This window comes from Calypte anna, chromosome 6, assembly GCF_003957555.1.
Source record: "Calypte anna isolate BGI_N300 chromosome 6, bCalAnn1_v1.p, whole genome shotgun sequence".
NCBI classification, from domain to species: Eukaryota; Metazoa; Chordata; class Aves; order Apodiformes; family Trochilidae; genus Calypte; species Calypte anna.
In genome coordinates this window covers 35,229,471-35,251,303 of record NC_044252.1, presented here as the reverse complement: position 1 = coordinate 35,251,303, position 21,833 = coordinate 35,229,471, and the positions used below count along the sequence as shown (strand labels likewise).

Genomic DNA, 21,833 nt, shown 5'->3' with positions numbered 1-21,833 from the left:
AAGGACTGAGAGTAGATGCTGATCTCACTGTATCTCTGCCCTCAAAATGAAACATCTTTTGATAACCACTCCATGCTACCCATATGTTAGCCTTCCAAGTGCCTCCAGTCTTCTCTGATGATTTCAAGAGCTTTTAGAACTGATACAAGAGATAACATACTGCATTTTTCTCCATCCTTGTATCACTCCCACAAAGGTCAAAATAATTGTGTATTTTGGAGAAATTACTACTTAGCCCTCTGCTGGGGTGCACAGGAAAAACACTTATTTACACACAGTGGAAGAAGCAGTCTCTTCTGCTAGAATATCTGCCTGTCTTTAAATAAGATAAAACTTACAGAAAGAAATAAAAATTTGAATAGAATGTGATGGAAAAGGTATCTATGCTCTATTCCACATTTTAGAACCTTTCCAAGGAATAGAAAAAAAAATGCAACACTGCATACACAAATATATCTAAATGAAGAACATCATTTGGTTCAGGAGTGTCCTCAACTGCCAGCCTGCTGTGAGAGAGTCACAGGAGCAGAGTTACATGTTGGTGGAATCCCTCACTGTACTTGCCAGGCACTGGGCAGCTGCAGGCAGGCAGAGCCCAGGGGACCCATCCTCATCCCAGATGCTGACTATGACTCAGCTGGGTTGGGCAGGGGCTCCCTTGCAGCACAGGCACCCACTGCCTTCCCTTCAGCACACTGCACACCCTGACTGGCACCAGGGAAGGGATAGAAAAACAGTACATTAAATGTTCTGCTTTTATTCTTTTCCAGCCTAAGCTGTTTGGTTTAAGCACCATCTCACAGCCCAGATGGCAGTGTATGCCACAGTTGCTCTAGAGAGCTGTTTCTCAGGCAAAGATGAAGTCAAACAGTACCTTGTAAGTCAAACACCCCTTTACTTTGCCAACACACGTATGCCTGTGCAGAAATTACTTCTTTTACTTTATAACTGCTAATTTGGGCGTTGTGGTTTTTTAGGACTACCCTCAGCATTGTACCACCCATCAGATGAATCAGCTCCCAAATGACACTATAAACCATGATGCTGTTAATAACAGTGATGTTATTATCAGCAGTTATTAATTGTGTGATGACTGTACACCATGCTCTACTACTGCTTTAAGAAGACTGGCTACACACTGCTGTGACTGAGACTGAAACACCACAGGGTGTTTCACACTGAGGGGGCTGGAGCTCATGACTTACATGGAGAGGCTGAAAAAGATGGATTTGTTTCCTTTACAGAAAAGACGGCTATGGGAGGACTTTGTTGCTGGCTTCATCTATTTGGCAGTTACAGGTAAGACAGAGCCAGGCTCTTCTCAGCAAAGCACAAACTGCTTTGAGGGATATTCTGACTGGGTATTAAAAAGTTTCACAATGTGGGTAGGCAAACATCGGAGCGGGTGGCCTGGACAAGCTGCAAACCACCTGCATGGAGCTTTTTTGAAGGTCAGCTGGATAAGGCTTGAACAACCTGATCTGATGTTGATGTTAGCTTGCTCCAAGCAGGATGAATGAGAGGCCTCCAAAGTTCCCTTCCAACTGGGATTATTCTATTATTCTGCAACTGAACTCATACCTGAATGAGAGCTTTATTAGACACCATGCCAAGTACAGAGAATCTAAGTTAACTAACACATGTAAGCAATTAACCTCCTTTCTGTTTTACAAGTTCTGGTGACTTCAAACAGATTCTCCTACCTCAGTAATTTAGTTTAAAATGGTTAGTGTCATAAACTGATCTGTCATTGGCATCATCTAGAAAACTATGGTAACAAGTAACCATTCTCAGTTCACAGAATAAAAACTACCACATTTCTGAGTGTGTCATTTGAAACATCTTTCACACACTGCTTATGAACACAGAAGACACAGAGGCAAGTAAAGGCTAATACATACCTATCAAGTACATAGCCAAGAGCCTTATGCCGTATTCCTGAGTAAACCGATGGGCTTGTTTCCCAAGCAATTAAATTGGAAGCATCATGGAAAAGATGAATGTTTACCAAGTCAAAGGCACTATGGCAAAAAAGGAAAAAAAAAGAAAATTATTAATGATAAAAAAAAAACCAAACATTTGCTGCATCATCAAAGCATTCAACATAATAAAACTTCATGTATTCTCTCATGTTACCTTAATATTTATTCACACAGACTGTGCAAATTAAGGTATCATCACCAGAAGTTTGCAAAAGACTATCCTCAAACTTTGACAACTCATCCACAGGTAAGACTGCCCTAGTGTGTACCAGCCTTATGACACTGAACCTCTGTTTTCATGTGGCTGACTGCTCCTCTCAGCCCACACCTCTGTAGGCTGTTGGATAATTCCAAAAGCAATTATGTTTTTTCCGCTGTAGATTTTCACAGCATATCTTAGGAGGAATACATTTGAACAGGCCAAATATGCTAATAACTTCTTTGAAACAGTGTTAACAAAAATGTACATTATATACACAATCAGAAACAAAGATGCAACCTACCAATCAGTAATACACCATCTTGTTCGAATGAAACCTTTTCTGGACCACTTGCACTGAAATATAAGCAAAGAAAATCAGTCATTTGAAGTAAAGCATTACTGTGAAAATTAAATGTACTTCTACAGAGAACAAAATACAACATTCACCCACACACTGTAATAAACACTATACATAAACTGATGTACCTTTTAAACATATATTGTGTCTCCTATAAATCCTGGAATTATTTATATTTTTGGTCCTGCAGCAGTTATAAACTTAGGTGTTAAAATCTAAGTCCTGTTTGTTGTTTATAGAGGAAAGAGAATGAATTAGGAAAGCTTCACAACTGTATTAACGCTTAGCCCTAACCAGCAAATTCTTACCGTCTGTGCACAAATGCCTTGGCTCCTTTGTAACGTTATCTGAACTTTAAAATGTCATCAGAGATTTACACCGAACTAAAATGAATGAGATCTGCTAGAAAGCTATTTCTCTTGCTAAGCCAACCCACCTAATATTTCTATAAAAGTTAAGAGGAATTTAAATAAAGGTAAAACATTACATTTATCAAAACTCCACCATGCGCGAGAAAGGCACAAATCACCTCATGCCAACGCACGGCACTTCTGATACAGCAAAAGGATTTTTTCAGCACCACTCATAAGCTACTGCCATAAATTACAACCTCACACAAAAAGACATGATTCTACATCTTATTTATTCACTGTTAACAATGAATGTGGAGCTAGGCTAATGTCCCCTGGTAAGGAATACTGCACCAGACAGGCCAAAATAATGATGTCAATGATTCTGTAGCAAAAGACTGCAAGTCCTTATTACGAACCAAGTTCCAGCCACAGCAGAGCATCCTCAGCTCAGGAGCTCTGTGCTCCTGAGGCACAACTTCCAGAAGAGACTGCCCAGATGTGTTTATCCACCTCACTGTCAACAGACAGTCCTCTTGAAATTCTGAGTCCCATACACTGCTGGCCTAGTGGAGTACCAGATCCATCACCACTCCCTTTTTAGGGCTCTTTCCCCTTGGAGTTCTCCCTGCTCTCAAAATACACTTATGAAGATTTCAAAATATTTTGAAATGTTTATTCTACTGAATAAATAATAGCTTCTTCTTGAAAACTTGAATGTGAAAACTACTGGTACACAGCTGTTCTCTTCTACCCAAAACCAGGAAAATGTGCAGCATTACTTGTAACAGCTTATATCAGTGATTGTACTTAACTTCAGAGCCTGTAATTTTATGGAAAATGTCTTACCTACATGTTACAAAACTGAGAATAAAAAACTGTCTACAAAATCTATTTACAGTTATGTACTCCAAATTTTGGGAAACCTCCTGTTTTTAGTATTTCTTACTTCAGCTGGCAATTCCAGAATTATCTTTTTGCAGGCTCTGGGTCCTGCTACAAAGGCTGCTACACAGTACTGGTAGAACCTCAGGGACAACAGCAGCTTGGCTACTTACCTGAGGAACCTCTGCTGGCCCCATTAAGAAAGGGCTGGAGGCTTATCCCACACAAATTTTATCAGCTTTGCATTGCTGCAGAGGGCAGCCCAAGGACGAGAAGGACTGCTGAGTCCAAGAGCAGTGGCTAACAGCAAAGTCCTTTTTGCAGTGAATCAACATTCATGTTTTGATACTGTGGAAAGAACAGCTTTCTTCTGTCCTTGACTTATGCTTTCAGTAGCTCACAGGACAAGTACATAGGGAACAAAATAAATTAACAAATGTTTAGCCAAATGTAAGATTTCCTATAGACAAAAGGGGAACAACCTCCTGAAACAAGAAGGATTACAGAGAATAAAGGGACTTCTGAGCATATACAAGGTTTGCACCATCACCCCCTGGTCTGGCTGGCGACTCCTGGCAGCTGAGTGCACCAGTTCTGTGACCACAGACAAGGGGATAAGAGGGTTGTGATATTCAGTAGTTAACATAAGTTAATGTTAATGCTGTTAATGTCTGTTAATGCTTATGGGTGTTTAATCTTTTAAGAATTTTGGCTTTTGAAAGTCTACTTCTAATGACATAATCTTCAGGGAGGAAGAACTAACAGTTCACTACTTTGAAATGCAGCTGATGCCTGCATGCAGGCAGAGGGGAACTGAATTCTCTGAGCTCTTGGCAGTTTTGTCTTAGGAGATCCCAAGTTTTTAATTTTCTTAAACTGCAGCTCTACTGAAAAAAACTGTGAATATCTACTTTATTGTAAAGATTTTTTATTCAACACTGAAATAACGTTTTTTGAAGCTCCAGCAGTCACTGTGCTCAATTAGGCAGCAGCTGGGGAAGGGCTAACATACCAAATCTTCCTGATGCTCCAGCTTTCCTGGCTGAACTACAAACCCCATAATCCAGTAAAGTCTTGTCTATTCACAGTTTCTCTGATGACCATGACAGCACAGCTCCAACCTGATATTTGGCAAAATATCAACACTTATTCAACAGCAAACCAATGAAAAAATTTAAATGCTAACGGCATTGAAAATTGGCTTAAATCTACTGTCTATCAAAAAAGGACAGCTCTGTCATTTCATTCTTAAAAACAACCGTACTGAACCTTTAATCACTGAAGAACAACACAAACCCATCCCAAGATAACATCTTCAATGAAGTTGCTGCATTTGCTATTTTTCTCTTTGGCAACATAACAGGGACTTGTAGCATTTGTAGCACTGCAACAATCTGGGCCAACCAGATTCCATTGCTCAGTCACCTCCAGCTGTGTTTTGAGCATCCTCAAGATAGGAACTCCGCAATTTGCTTCTGCTAGGCTTGCTGCAGTTTGCTCACATCTTTCTGGGATGGGGGTTTCCACATGAGATGCTGCCGATGTTACTTGGCCTTGGGAGTGCCAGATGGATGGGAGGGGTCCCCTCCTGGGACATAACACATCTTAGGAGGCTGCTGGCCTTCTTTACAACCAAAGCACGGTGCTGGCTCATGTTCAACTTGTTGTTCAATAAGATCTGGGTCCTTTTCTGTTTTCTTGATAGCTACTTCCAGCCTGTACGCCTTCATGAGGTTATCCCACCCCAGAGGCTATTTTGCCAAATACTGACTTTCATAAGTGTAACTGAAACTCTGACACCTCTCTATTAGAAGTACTTAAAAAATACAAAATAAGTAACAACAAAACATAATTTTTTTAAAAATCACAATTTGGAAACTTGTAGCTATATACTACCAGTCTTTTCTTTGTGAATACAGTCTCTCAGGAGATCGTGTTGACCTTTTAAAAACCCCTAGAAACACCACCTACATAAATAACCTCTGCTACATCAGGTAAAAGGACCTCCAGACAACATTAACATGAAGAGAGAGGTTATAGAGGGCTAATGTCAAAAAGCACTGTGAGCAATAAGTAATGCACACAAACCATGATTGATAATGACCAGCACAGCGCCTTAATTCATCTTTTCTCCATCATTTTACTGAGAGGGACCATATCAAATTAAATAGTGACCCAGCAACGGTTTATTCAGCCATACAAAGCAGGGGCATGAAGGAAAGACATATTAAAGTGGCAGTGACTGCAGTGTAATTGCAGCTTCTTAAAGGAGCACCACAGATAACAGGGAGAGGGGAGATCCCCTAGGTGAAGCAGCAGAACACTGAGCAGAAAGAACCACTGATGCACCAAGCGATGCTCAGCATGGGGAGGACTCCTCCCCAGAGCCCCATGCAGCAACCTGTGGAACACTTGTGTTCTACTCACAGCATGCTCAGGGTTTAACTAGCCAAGGAAAGGGGGGACAGTATGGCAATCTCCCATAAAAAACCAAGCAGAATAAAGTACCTGCCTCAGAATTACTTCCTTACTTTCCTTAGATCAGTTACTGAATTAAAGAATTTATTCTCTTGTGTTTTTAGGAGTTTGTACACCAACTGTCCAAAGTACCTTTCTAATTTACCTGTTTCAGAACAATACACAGTATATAGAAAACACAAGCCAAATTCAGCCTTTGAACATCATCGAACTTTGTAACAGCACTATTAGTCATATTTACTGTGAAAGATTTTTTTTAAGTCATTACATAACTTTAAAAGTCTGCAAATTAAAATATCTATGGCATTCATCAAAAAATGTATAGTGAGAGCAATAGTGACTTTGAAGTCAGCCTACTGACAAAATCTATTACGTAGTGTAATAATTTAATTGATAATTTGCTGTTTGATGTGATGTATTTGGGATCTCTGCATGTCTTAGTTCAAAAAACTATTTGGAAAGAAGAAAGTATTTTAAACAGAAACTACGAAAGAACTATAACTTGGGAAAGGGAAAATTGTTTTTAATTGCAGATTTCAAAGCAACAAACTTTATTTTTATTTTAGCAGACAGTGACTAGCTGATCCATCATTTGTAAAACAGCATAAAAACAGGTAGAGTGGATATAGATCATCTGTACGCTCTCAAAGAGGTATCTACATTTTAAAATATAAAAAAAATAATTCCTACTTCATGTCCCAGAAAGGGGATACCAAATCTTTCACCTTACAGTATTAAGACTCTTCTCAGATTCTCTGCTAATAGGATTCCTTTAGCCAGCAGATGGATTGTGAATACAGGCAGTTTCATCTACTAAAAGACAACATAAATCATCACTGAGAAAGGAGAGACCACAGTAAGGTTATCACCATACAGCCTTCTCCATGAAAGGTTTGCATTAAAGCATTAGTGAAATTAATTCATCTTTCATAAGAGCTTTGAGCAGTATCTGTGATCTATGATAACAACCAATTTCTCACTATGGGGAAAAAAAATTACTCAGGCCTGATACACTACACAAATCTGCTTCTTTTTTTAAATGGCCTAACATTATCTGGAGTGTTGCTCCCAGAGGCATCATTTGAGTCTTATGCCTAGCCAAGAGGATCCATAAATCAAGACAGAAAGTTTTGTTAGTTTTATATGCAGTGGGCTGTAATTATTTTGAATTGCATTATGCCTCAATCATTGTAATTACTTTTAGATCATCCTTAAGCAGCAGCAATAAAAAGAGAAGAAATCAGTCTTAAACCATTTTTCACACAAAACATTGTAATGTGATACAAGAATTCTGGCTAGAACACACAAGGATGTGTAAACGTAATGTCTGGACAGATAAACTGTGCATGCATTCAGCTGTGTCAGTTCAAATTTTCCAAATACAAAATATTTTGTGCTCTTTTGATTAGCGTCATTATACCAATATTAGACTACGAAGAAAGCACGTGGTAAGATTAATTTTAGCTTTAAAAGTAGAAACCTGCATATGAGAAGCAAACTATGTCACTGCTGGCTTTTTGATGTGGCTGTGCTTATGTGTGCTTGAGAGACTCCTTGGTCTCCAGTTCAAAATGAAAAACAGCATAGGGTAAAAATTATCACAACTACCTTCTAACTTTTCAAGACACATGAAAAATATGCTGGCTTGGCCCAGGCAAGGTTTCATGCCAAATGAGCATGGGATCTCACAGAACTATAAGTATCTACTACTATCATCTGTGTTGTTGCAGCCCGAGGGAATCCATATCACTTTCTTCTTCCACTCTGTGAAGCTCTGAAATCAAATGGGTCTGTCCCCGAGTCTGCTCAACGAGTCTTACAGCAACACTGTTACAAGGAACTCTGCTGTGCTGTGCTGTCCACAGGAATAGAGCTAAACTTAACAGATGCTTCAGGGATTTGCTTCTATTTTAGTTACAAGTGTTTGTAGATTTTCCCTTTTTCTGTTTATTTCTCCTCCAAGTAAAGAGTATCCCTGACAACACCAGCACACAGTGCTTTCTCCTTAGGGAAGTCACTTAAGGTAATGTAACAACTGGGTAACAAACAATAAGAGGTGGCAGATGCTCAAAAGGCAATTTAGATGCTTCTTGGGTTCTGGACCCAAAGTCCTGTGCCTAACAGAGCCCTAAGGGATGTCCTGAGTACAGAAGAAGCTACATCCCAAACCAAATGTGGGGACAATTGACCCCTGAGCACCCACAGGGAGTGAACATGATCCCTAGTCCACAGCACGGTGTGGGAGATCCACCAGGCTCAACTGTTTCTCCCAGAGGCTGTGAAGGATTGCTCATGTAAGAGGCAGTAATTCATGATGCTGAACAAGTTACAAATTTGCCAGTTGCATGATGAAACAACAGCAGTGAAACAAGTAAGGAAATAATTCTCCCTGGGTATCAACAAACAATCCATAATTTGGCCTATTGCTGCTGAGCACAATCACAGCACTCACACACACTGCCTTTTCAGAGCTCTCAGTGTTATAACCTCATCCTTCAGCAGCACTGTTCATATCCTGCTTATGTTGTCAATCACCCACACTGCTAACCTTTATTGCTGATGGAGGAAAAAATAAATATCTGACTAACCAACTTTAGTTCCTTCAAATTGCTGTAACGCTAAACTTCAAAGTATATCTAAGATGTTTACTAACAGGAGATAAAAGCTAGTGAAAGTGTGTCAAAGGCAGCTTCCCTTACAGTACAGAGAGACAGAATATAAATAAAAATAAAAAAATATAAATATAAAATATATATATAAAAATAAATAAATAGTATCAAAGAAAAACAACAACCTACATCAACTGCATAATTATCTACCCAGTGCTCTTCCTAGCACACACACACACTATATAAATATTTCTAAGTGTGTACACTTAAAAATTCTAAATTAATTTTTAAAGTTTATCTAGTTCTTTCTTAGATTTCTTCACTTAGCTTGTAGTAAACACTAACCAATAAACACCCACATTCTAGATGTTCTTAAGAAATTAAAAATGAGCAAATAGAAGTAAACATCAAAGGAGAGAACTGCAGGCAAAGACTGCACTTGCATGTGCAGGAAAGCAAATCCTGACAAGTGCTTCTGTTTCCAGGCTTGTCACCAAGACCTTCACCTTCAGACATGCAGCACTGCCTGGTTGTTTGAGAATACCACAGAAGTCAGCTCCAGGGCTGCTGAGAGAACATCAGTACGTTCTCCCCTTACATGCACTATTGCACCAGTAAGAAACCCCCTGCTCCCCAGAGCTCACAGGCCCACAGCAGCCCCTCTCTCTGTACAGGACAGACCACAACAGCACCAGCACTGGGAGTCAGTGGGATCCAGCCACAGCTCTGCTATCCCTGCCCAGGAGCAGCCAGGCAGCTGATACTGCATGCAGCCTCTTTGCTTTCGAATACATGAACAAGTCTTTTCATCCTGTCTACATCCTTCATAAAGATTTCCTACTACACAAAGAACTCCATCCTGAATTTGGTAAATCCACAAAATGACTTAAGCTGTGTATTATAGGTGACAAGAAACCAATGAATAAAAACCAGAAAAAGTAAGACTGGATTCTGAGCTTACTTACAGTGTTGAGGGTAGCTGCTCAAATCAGAATCAAACCATTTATTTGGGAATTGCACATACCTCAGGGAAATAATCCTGCGGAAACTTCTCTTTTTCCAGCATGGGTGTGCTTTCTAAAGTGTCTGAGTAGATCTCTTTCCCAGTAACCTTTTTATACTTCTTAGCTAGGAAGAGATATAAAACAATTAACATACATACCTTTAACATTTTAAACAACTTACAGCACTAACTGGCAAAGCAGTGGTATCTGTAATACATGGGGTAGGGTCTTAGCAAAAATATGCAAGTGCTGAGACATGTTCAAACTACACAGTCAGGATTACAGCTGTTTTCACTACCCAGAGCACTGTGAAGTTGGGGTCTTCCAGGAGATGCCCATTGGTGTTCTCAGAAATCATCCAGCAATCTGACCATTCAGCCACCCACCCTCTCTCAGATTATCCATTTCTGGCTACCAGCACAGGAGGCTGATGAACTGAAAGCTGGAATAGATGCTGTGTTTGTAACAATGTCTTAGTGGTAGGCACATCACCTTCTGAAGTCTGTAATGAATGGTTACATCACATAAATAGCACAGACTTTTCAGTCCTAACAATGGATCTATGGATCTGTGCAGCTCATGAAGTTCTGCTTCTTGATCCATTCCACCCTCAGTCTCTCTCCTGATCAGGACAATGTATTGGTACCTCTGAAGGCAAGAACCTGACTTAGCTTAGCAACCTTCTCCAACACAGGAATTTGGGCAGCTGTCTCACAGCTTCTGTGAAGTTGAAACTACCCAACTGAGGCGAGTTTTGACTAGGAATGCATAAGGTAAAATAACCGATGCAACTATTATCAAGAGCCCTGAACCACCCAGTTCTACTGGATATCTGGTGAAAATACCAAGCAATGTAAAAACTCATCACTTAAGTTGTCTAGATAAAGTATTTTATATAATCAGAGGAAGCATTTACAGTAATGTAGCAACAGATCTTTGGGGATGTGCCAATCACATTGAGATCTGGCTCTCACAGGAAGTTTAAACAAATATCCTGATAAACTAATGTGGCATCATTCTAAGTAGATCATGGATGGATGTCCCTCTGTCAGTAAGTGTTAACAGTGTCAGCAAAAAAGATCCCGATGTCATTCAGGATACACAGACAGAGCTCTAAGGACTGCTGTGCAGGCAGTTCTTGGCAGACAGGAGACACTTCACCACCAGTGCTAAATATGAACCAGCCATTCATTTACATGATTGCTGAGAAGGAAATGCAGAAAGAAAGAAGCATGCCTTCTCCATCTCCAGTAACAATACTTCTATGTTCTTTCTTTCTTCATACCATAAAAGACATGATACTTTCTATAAATCCAAGTGGTAAACTGAAACTGGTCCAATACCCCTGTTGGATGAGGGCCCTTTAGAACAAATTGCTTATCAAGAGTTTAACTTGTAAGCAAACTTTTGGGCTTCTGACCACTGTAAAAGCAGTACAACACTTTCCATGCTATATCAAATAATACTAGGGGCTGTAAGAGAAAATTGTTCTGATTTAAAAACTCAAATACATCTTCCTAAGAAGTAAAAACAGAGACAATATTTTTTTCCCAAAGACTCTATTCAGTCACATCTAACTGTGCAGTGAATTTTGAAAAGACACAGTGATGTTACAGGAATATCGAATTGTATATAAACATCTATTTTTTGCATGCTTTTGAGTAGAACCAGAATTTCATAATGACTTTTGTGCAGAGAACGTTTGTATCCATTTGGATCTTTCCTCTGATTTAAGAGCTTAATACGCTGTGAAAATGTCAATAGTCATGAGAGAAGAGGCAAGTTTTACATTTCCCCTGAACGATGGGAGCCTTCAGGGTCATATTTTACAAACACTACTCTGGGAGACTGATTCTGCTCTACATCAGAATAGCAGGTGACTTACAACACTGATTCAGTGTAGCACCTGCTTCCCTTGGATTTTTATTAAGAGTTTTTTCTTTCCAAGCGATGACTGGGCCAAATGGTTCACACCTCATCTGGCTTTGCTAAGGTTTTGCTGAGCAAAACAAAGCACTGAACATACGAAGCATTTATTTTCTGGAACAAGTATCTTCTCCTCTCTTTGATATTATTTTCCCCTGCACTTTTAAATTTCATTTTGCTACCTTAAAAAAAAAAATCTTATAGTTTCTTCTAAAAGGGCTCAGGAATTAACTGTGCAGATACAGTTTCTATTGGTCCACAAGGCCACTCACATGGCAAAAAGAATGAACAATTCTGGCTGCTCAATCCAGAGACAGAGGTAACACCTCGGACACCCAGTGTCACTTCTAGTCTGGCAAAAAGACTTGACATGGCTCTTATTAGAGCCCCTACATCACTATTGAGATTTCCAGCATGGTCTCTCAGAAATAAAATCTACTCTGAACTGCCTATATGACATCAAAAATCTTCCTTCAGCACTGAAACCAATGATGACAGGAGGACTTAAGTTGACTAAACCTTGAATTGCTATATATGTAGAACTACTGTTCAAATATTTCAGGGAAGAGAGACCCTGTACTCTCAATTATATGAGTACAGAGAATCTATCTCTACTGAGAACAAAATAATGAATCTATATAATTAAGACAATTCGTTTCACTCCATAGTTACCACCATTTCAAGTGTCTCAAATAAATGGATGCTAAATGTAAAATTAATGTGATTCAGCTCATAAGCTAAATGAAGCTCAAAGGATTTTTTTAATCTAATACAGATAGTTATGAACTGAAATAACATAAATTTTATCTAATCTTTTATATATACACCTTAGAAACTATTCAGCAATTTTCTATGATATCTCTAATATTTAACGTACATAGTCAAGTATTACTTCTACACTTCTGAGATTTAGCAAGACCTCCAACCTGACGGATCAATGTGGGTTAAAAACAATGACACTCTCCTAACTGACCTGCACCGCTCACAAGTAATTTAAGCCATAAATCTACTCAGCTGCTTTACAGAAGGACCACCACTGCTGGATATTTAAGGTATTGGTCCTATACCTGATCTACATGAAACAACCTTGTGGCCATTCAGAGTTCTTTCGAAAACATCAGGGATCTCTGTGGATCCAAAGGTGCATCTGCATGGGAATGATTAATGCCTGTGGTTAGACCACTGACTTCTAAGAGGTCTATCAAGTTTGTCATTGATGGACTTGCATGGATATAAGAGAAAAAACTGCTAGGCACCGCTCTCAGAAAAGATAACAGAAAAACTGCCCTGATGAATAAAGTCAATTGACAATTAACATTAAATTCCCTTGCTTACCTTTAAAATCAAACTGGTAGATGTTTTTCAAAGATTCATGAAGAAAGTAAAAACTTCCTAGAGCCTGTAAAAAAAAAGCAACAAAAACTCAAGAAATTATAAAAATATCTACTTTGGCTAACTAAACAAAAAAAAACTATCACGATCTCCAATTAAAAAAAAACCAACAACAAAAAAACAAAACCCAGAAGAAATTAAATACTAAGAAGTAAATTTAATTTTTACATTTACAAAGATCTATAAAAATATTCTTTTCCTTTGTTGTTTCTCAGAAGTTTTGTAAGCCTTTACAAAGACCCTTAACAGTTGACTAAACTTGGTAAGGGCAGAATTACCAAGTGTATCTTAGAAACACCAAACAGACAAATGCAATTAGTAATGCAGACAAGTACCTGGTCTGAACACCAAACACACTCCCACAATTCTTTTATAAAAGCCTGAAGATTTCTGCTTCACTTTGCAAGCAAATCAAATGCTTTTGGAGACTCTGCAGCATGAGAAAAGGGTTGAAAGATTCAACAGCTTTTGAGAGCCAGGTACAGGTTTTCCACCTCCTTCCCAAGTGTGCAGAGTCAACGTCTGCCAGCTGCAGAGCAGATGTAACGCTTAAGATACAACAGGAGTGTTAGGAATCTTTGTACACTCTTGTACAGATTTCCCTCTTCAGAAGCGTTTTGAGAATAATTCTAATGACTGAACAGTACAAGATGTCCACCTTTGCTAGTCAGCCACACTTGGAGAGCAACTGCTAATCCTGCCTTTGGTGTAAAGCCCACAGGGATAATGGTCTGCTCACAATGTGCTGACTCATAGAGAAACAATATAAAAATACCTAGCAGGGACTTAGATGTTTGAATACACTTTTACGTTTCTTGATGCTGGTAGAACTGATGTGTTTCTAAGTGTAAGCAGAAGCAGAGTTTAGGGTCCACAACAAAACATGAAAAATTTGAGTTACCACTGAAAAAAAATAAATACTATGTATACTTAAATGAGAAGCTGTTGAGCCTTTAAATACATCTGATGCACTCAACAGAAGTTGACCCTCCTGGCAGAGCAGTGTACTGGTTCAGCAAGCGCTGCATTATTTATGAGACGCTGCACATTCAGAGATTAAACATTTGCTGATTTGTCAAAAGCACAAACAAGAGGTCCTGCCCATCTCCTTGACATATTAGTCCATCCAACAGAAAACACTGTCACACATTTAACTGATGAGGACACCTCCTTGCGACCCAGTCAGCTTCCTTTAGGTCTTTGGTTCACTTTTTTATAACATGGAGGAGGCAAATAAGATAACACAGGAGATACTCTTGTAGAGGACTCAAGGTTAGCTATCTTGCAACAAGGACACCCTGACAGAAGAAAGAGAAATTCCCAAGTAAGAGTTTACAAATAAAAAAACACCACTACCTGGTATTTATAATCTAACTCAAGGAATTGTCATTAGCAATAGATAACACTGCTGTCTTATGCTAAACTTTCACGGTAATCCTAACCCTAGCCTTAACCCTTTGGATTTTAAAAATGGGAGAGTATTCGTAAATAGCAGTATGTTTAAAGAGAGGTTTCTTGTTGAGAAAAGTATATTTTGTCTCTCAGAGAGTAAAACTAGATAAAAATCTCAAAATCACATGCAAGCTACAGATAAAATTCCATTGTGTACTTGAAAATAACTTTCCTAAAGTTACTTACAAAGCCACCAATTAAAACAAATGAAGTAAAAAACTCATAAGACAGAGTAGAAGAATAATGCAGGTTGGAAGTGACCTCTGGGATGTCCAGCCCAGCCCCTGTCCAAAGCAGGGAGAGACATGGGCTGCCCAGGGCACTGGCCAGAGAAGAGCCAAAAATCTGTAGTGGAGTCTGCTACCTCTTCCGAAGCCTCTGCTTCAGTGCTGGACTCTTTTTTTCCCCTTTATTCTCATGGGAATCCCCCTTGCCACAGCTGCGATAAAAATGAAAGGCTAACAAACAACAAACAAACAAACAGACTGGAAATAGGTGACCTCTCCAAATGAGGCACGAATAATTTTAAAGAATCAAGATGATCTAAACACTGTTTTATCCAGGTGCCATAATTCTATTAAATGTAGAACTGCCACTTGTGCTCAAGCTTCAACTTTATTTCTGAGCATCCTGATATGCTCGCTGTATTGTTTATTAGTTTTAGCTTAATTTTTAAAACATATTTTGAATAATCACGCAGCAGAAGTATGATGTTATAGTCTAAATTTGTAGCACGAAGTGTCAACTAATTGTGCAATGTTTCTGATAGTGATTAAGTAACACTACAGTTTTACGAACTGAAACTACTACTAGCATAAAGATAGGCTTTGTGTAATTCTTAACATGCCATTGAAAATAAGCAAAACTATAATGGAATGGAAATTACAGCTATCATTATCTTCTGCATTGTAATAAACTTAATCAGGTTTATGTACATAAATGTTCATTTGTAAAAATGATGAAGTGCAATTATAATTCACTGCTCTAACACAATAAAATAAGAATAAAGAAACTTACTTTCAGGACCTGATGCCTAGAGGCCCTCTTGTTTAGGAGATTATATTAATTCAATGTCTTTCTCTTAAAATGACAGTTTAATAATGAAGTTACATTGTATTAATTAAACATCTAGAACTTTATTTTTTTATTTACAATTTTAATATTATTTGGAAAAGGAAGCAGTGGCACATACAGTAAGATAATACAGAAACATTTAAAATTACTAATCACCAGAAAAAATCCACTTTTTAAAATTTCTAACATAAAGAAAGACAACTATTATTTGTTCCACTGTAAAGATTACTTCAATGGATCACTTGTGTTGCTAGCACAAATTTTATGCCACCTGTAAGCAGGTGCTTTCAATAAAACACATCTTCTTGTCTTGTTAGGTCTTGCACTTTGCTCAGTTTCTGCTACATCTATATCAGAGACTGCAGAACAACGAATCAGTAAATCTGTAAAAATCTAAACCCTATGTATGGCAGCCTTTCTATAGCAGAAGCCTGAAACTTACTATGCTCTGAAGGTCACTAAAGTTAACTTCATTGTACGGCCAGGGAGGATGAACTTTCCACAACGAAGGGCCCTCACAGACAGGGCTGCAGTACCCCTGACTGGATGAAGCTGCTGATTTTCAGCTTGAGCACTCAGAGACACCTCATTTCTTAGATTAAGACTCAGATGCAGCATGACAAGCTCTTGCCAGCCACTCTGAACCCAAATTGTAGACAGGAGATGGTATCTACTCTGCTGCTCTTGCCATGTCCTGACAGGATGGAAGGAAGGGAGCAGCCACAGTCCCCTCTGCTTGGTTTTCCCAGCAGTCTGCAAACAGATGAGACATGGAAACTGCATCTCAGTTGCCCTGTTGCAGAGTGACAGACAGCTCACAAACAGGCTCAGATGAAGGAGTTCTTTATTTCTGGCCAACGTGCCGACCCCTGGGTTACTTGTATTCAGTAACACCACCAGGTTCTAAAATTTGAAGGAGATCAGCACAGCCTTTGACCTCAGGTGGTCACAGGGGCCACACGTGTAACTCTCTGGACTGACCAGCCAGGCAGCTACCAACCTCACTGCCAAAGCCAGAGCTGACAAAATAGCAACGGCTTCATCGGAGTCTGAATCATGGAGTTACTCCTGTAAGTATATACACAACTCAAAGTAATGCCTGTGGCCACAAGGAAATACCACACAGTCACTGCTAGAGACTCTATTTACATTTATCCACATTTTGCTTCATAGAGGACTTTAAGCACTGTAAATCTATATGCACACACACCCTAACTGGAATAGCAGAAAGCATCAAAGTGAAAAGCAGATAGGACAGACATGAACAATAGCAGGTTTTGGCTTGGCCAAGTAGCTTGAAATGCACAGGAGTTTCAAATCTGATTGCTGATTATCCTTCTCTCTCCCCTGTACATAAAAACTAAACAGCTTTGCTTTAGCACTCCTAAAATCAAACAGTTAGACCTGCACACAAAATCCTACAGGTAGACTTAGGGACAATTTCCTTTGTGAACTCTTAGAAACTCTTTTGGTATCACAACCACTAATTGTAGAGTACACACTCAAACAGATCCTAGGTCTTGAAAGCTTTTGTGAGAATGGCCCTCACAGAAATGTTCAGGAACTCTGTGAAAAGGCCAGGTGATTATCTCACAGCAGTACTGTTTGCTGTTAATAAAATGCCTTTTTTCAGGACTGACAGAAGGACCTGACTGTTCTTACCAGGTGTGCACACAGAACTGCACTGCCAGATGCAGAAACACACAGCAACATTTAAATTACAGTTAACTCATGTTAACTAGAGGAGCTTTGCAACTCCCCTCCATATGTACAATGGAAAAAGCCCTAGGTATCTTCTTGCTGTTAGGAGACTGAAGTTAAAAGTTCACTGCTTTTACTTGGGTTTCAGAATGATACCCAGTACAACAGTGGAAATTTCTTTTGTTATACCATGTCGAAAGACTCATCTACAAAGGCTGCTACTGATGCCAAGACAAGTTGGCTCTGATGGATTACACATCTGGCATTATTAAAAACACTATTCCTTTGATTACACAGAAGTCTTGCCACAAGTCTTAAGCTTTAAAAAGCTATTGTTTTAACAGATAAATGGCATAATTACTGTTTAAAGTATGTCATTTCAGCAGTGAAAATCTAATGCATAAAGGAAATACCTGAATAGAAGTTTAATTACTGTAAAGAGTAAACACTTACTGCATTACCTCACTAAATGTGATAAAGCTAATATATAAAGATTGCTTTAAATAAATGTAAAACAAATTGCCAATGATGACACAGAAACTGTAATTCATGTAGTCATAAAATCCATAATGAGCTTTAATGAATATTTAAAGTCAAAGTTCAACCCAACTTTTTCAGTGTTTAACCTACTATATCAATACCGCTCAAAGAATTCATTTATCATCGAACATGACAATGTCTGAATATTAATCAGTGTGGGCGCTGCTGACAGGAAGCCCTTAGTTCCCGCCAGCCCTCTGCCCATGCTGCATGTCAACACTGCGCTTGTCAGGCCAGAGATTATGGATTACCTGCCTATTTTGCTAGCAACAATTTTAAAAAATATTCTACATATTTATAGACTTGAACACGGGGAGCAGGTACCAGTTCCCCGCTAGTACAGCGCAGTCTATTAGCTGCCACCTCCCAGACCGGGGAAGCGCGGCACTGAGCAGCGGCCGCAGCTCCCGACAGGAAGACAATCCTGGCACATCAAAGCGCTGCTACCGGGGCTGTGCAGGGAACCCTTACCTGCAGTTATTTATGTCGCAATGAAGAGACCTCAAACTGAAAAAAAAACTGAGGTGGGAAACGGCGCAGGCCCGGGCTGCCTTCCCCGAGGCCCGCCGGGAGAGCCGCATGGCCCGCGCCCGGTGCCCCGAGGCCCTGACCGGCCCTGCAACCTCGGACCCCGGCCGGTCCTCTTGCCTGCAGCCAGCCCAACCCGTCCGTCGGGCCCGAGGGTCTGGCTGGGGAGTGGTAGCGGGGACGGAGCCGATAGAGCGGCCGACAGCCCCCGGTCCCTCTGCGTTGGTGTGTTGCACAGGGCACGAGCAGGCTGCTGGCACAAAGCCGCAGCCCACCCTTGGCTTCTGGGGCACCCTTAGTTTGTCTTAGAGAAGTTAATTTTGATGCAACTGTCACTTCCCAAGCAAGGAAGGCAGCTCAGGGTGCAAGCACACCTGAAGAGCAGCCAGCAGAGAAGCTGCAAGCCCTGCTCCCTGTTCTGGTGCCTTTGTCAGCTTCCTGCGTGGGCGACTCAGTCCCCGGCAGCAAAAGTAACACTACGCGTCTGTTACTCATTCAAGGTTAAAAAACAGGCAGGGTACACAGACCAACTCATTATAAAATAGTCTATCACTTTTTATTTGCAAACATATTAGGTGTCCAGCAATTTATCATTTCCTGAATTAGAGTTATCAGCTAAAGCACATACAATTAAACTGCTATTGTGCTTCCCCAGCAGGCTTCGGCCCCCGCCCGGCAGCCAGCCAGAGAACCCAGCCATGCCAAGCCACTGCACACCAACTCTGCAGCTCCCCATCTCAAACACTGATACTGGCTTGATTCCAACAGTATTTCAGTAATTACATTTTTAATAAAGTACTAAAGTGAGTGGGCTCCAAATATTCTGTGGTAAACTTAAAACACTCTCAGTCTACTGTATGCTGGTATGCATTAAAAATATCTGCTTATTTATAGGTGATACTCTTATTAAAGCAGAAGAAAAGCATTGGCAGTATTGGTATTGAAGATTCTAATATGCCATAAAACCTAAACCAATGTTACTTAGCATAACACAAACACACCTATGTTGTAGAGAGGCAACCTGTAGCACAATTGGACTCAACAGTTGCTAGTACCTGAACACAGTTTCTCCAGGGACTGTGTCCCCATTAAATCAGTGCTGCTGAAGCAGCAGAGACTTGGGACAGCCCCTAGGAACAACTGGTGGGAAATAAAAAGTGTATCTAGCTCTAAGCCCAGTCAAATCCTGATCATTTGTTTACTATTATTATGTGAGTTCCACACCTGCAAAAATACTTCTGCATTTCTAGATTATTTTCCATGTGCTGGTTTTGCCTTAAAAAGTTCAAATGTCTGGACCTGACAATTTTTCAAAGTGACCCTCTCAGCCATACTGCTGCAGCTAGTCACTGAAGTTACACTTCTGCATTTTTTGTGCCAGATGATTAAGATCCCACTTTCCCTGCTTTCAGAATCAATGAGCAAACATTCAGAGATTTCTAACCATCCTCAAAGAATTTTAATTCCACAATCTTTCCTGTCAAGTTATAGTTAAGCAGCACCAGACATATCTTTATCCTCTAGCACTGTTCCCTCACTTTTTTCCTTATTTCTTCAGAACAGTTCTTTTAAGTGTGACAATTGAACTATCAAGATGAATAGTCACTACAAATTTACACTAAAAAAAACAAATAATGAAGAAATAAATTCTGCTTTTTTGTCTTTATAATAGTTGAATTAAATTAAATTCAGGAAACAACAGATCCATTAATTTTTTTACATAGTTTTATAGCTTGTAGTATTTATATCTAGACTCATTGCCAAGATTTAGGTATTTTGAAATGGGCTTATCTGTTTAGGTTTTTCGCAGGCCTAGTCTTTATGGATACCTCAGAGAGGTCTCTCTGCTAACAGCAATCATCAATAGTACATTTTCAGAAAAAAAAGTCCCAGGAGCTTTTGTTTTCCCGATCTGAAGACTAACAAAGTAAGTGATCCTCAGCTAACATTATCTCCCTTTACTTCTTAAAATGTATTTACTGCATCAATACAGCAAATGAAAAATCATATGGAATTTTTAAAGATTCTTTAGGAGTAGTTAATTTAAGAAGAAAAGAAAAAAATAACAAAAAATCTGAGCTATGTATAAACATGTCTGGTAAATAAATGAATAATCCGTATGTAACCTACCACACTGACAAAGGATATTTAACACCACTTTCCACACTTACATCTTTCACAGAGTTTAATTACAAATCAATTCAATTAAAAAAAAATAAATTAGAGGTGCTTTTTCATGAAGCAAATATATACTGACATATATCTATAAATACTGACAGAGCAAGAAGCCAAAAAGAGTTAAGGAAAGTGTATGTATACTGAACACTTAAAAATGAGGCCACTTATCAGTTAACCTGAACTCAATGTAGAACCTTCACAAAGTCATTAATCACACTGTTATTTAATACTGCTATTACACAAGCACTCTGGAGGCCCCCAATCAGGATAAGAGACACACAGCTTGGCTCTACACCAGTGTAGAAAATATTCAGTGTGCCTGAATACAGGATTCAAAATACAGGATTCAGGGCCACACTCTGAATGCTCGCTGGCTCCTCAGCTTGAGAAGGGAGAGGAATAAAATCTAGTTTCTGTCTGGAAGCAGAGCAGACAGGATAAGTACACCTAAAAAGAGAAACATATTACAGTGTTTAAAGGCCTAATGGTTATTTCAGTATTCAACCTGAAGGAGCCAAAAACATTCTCCATGAAGTTAATAAGTTCTTGACAAACACAGCTCAAAATACTGTACAGTGAGGCAGATTTATCCAGTAACAGTCCATAAACTAAGAGAAACTGAGCTTGAAACAGACTGCAGAAGGTAATAGAAAAGTCCAGAATATTATTTTTCTGAAAGCAAGCTATATTCTGTATTCTATTTTACATTTATCTTTGCAATCATTTTAGGAGTGTAGCCAATAGCAACAGTGACCAAAGTAGCACTTTACCTCTTCCAGAAATTTGTCCTTATTTCTATATACTCCTCCCAGTACTGCTCAAGTATGTGACCGCACAAAGGTAATGGGATGCAGGAGTGGCAGAGGCAGGAGTGCTGTTAGCACCAGCACGTGAGATGCAGCTGCGGTAGGAAAGGCACCTGGGATGGCTTCTGAGCAGATGGGACAGGCTGATGGATCTTTAACATTATACCATATTTTTCTTGTACTAAAACGGTAACAAAAAGTGCTTCATTTTGTAAGAAACTGGTAAGCTGGATGACTCTCACCACATTTACTTGGGTCTAAATTAAATTTTTAATTTTAAGAACTTTAAGTCTGTTTATTATTTCATAGATATATTCTTACATAATACACTCAAGACGGCAAATTCAATTCGATGAGGAGGCATCAAT

General features: G+C 39.4%; 1 protein-coding gene across 3 annotated transcripts in view; it reads right to left on the bottom strand.

Annotated features, from left to right (window-relative positions):
* INPP5A (inositol polyphosphate-5-phosphatase A) overlaps positions 1 to 21,833 on the bottom strand; it is a 155,318-nt gene that overhangs the window by 61,250 nt on the left and 72,235 nt on the right. For all 3 annotated transcript variants that reach the window (XM_030453528.1, XM_030453529.1, XM_030453530.1), the window contains 4 exons: positions 13,130 to 13,193; positions 9,889 to 9,992; positions 2,486 to 2,538; positions 1,902 to 2,021 (listed from right to left, as the gene is read on the bottom strand). In XM_030453528.1, coding sequence (XP_030309388.1) covers positions 1,902 to 2,021; positions 2,486 to 2,538; positions 9,889 to 9,992; positions 13,130 to 13,193 — 341 coding nt within the window. The remainder of the gene's footprint in view (positions 1 to 1,901; positions 2,022 to 2,485; positions 2,539 to 9,888; positions 9,993 to 13,129; positions 13,194 to 21,833) is intronic.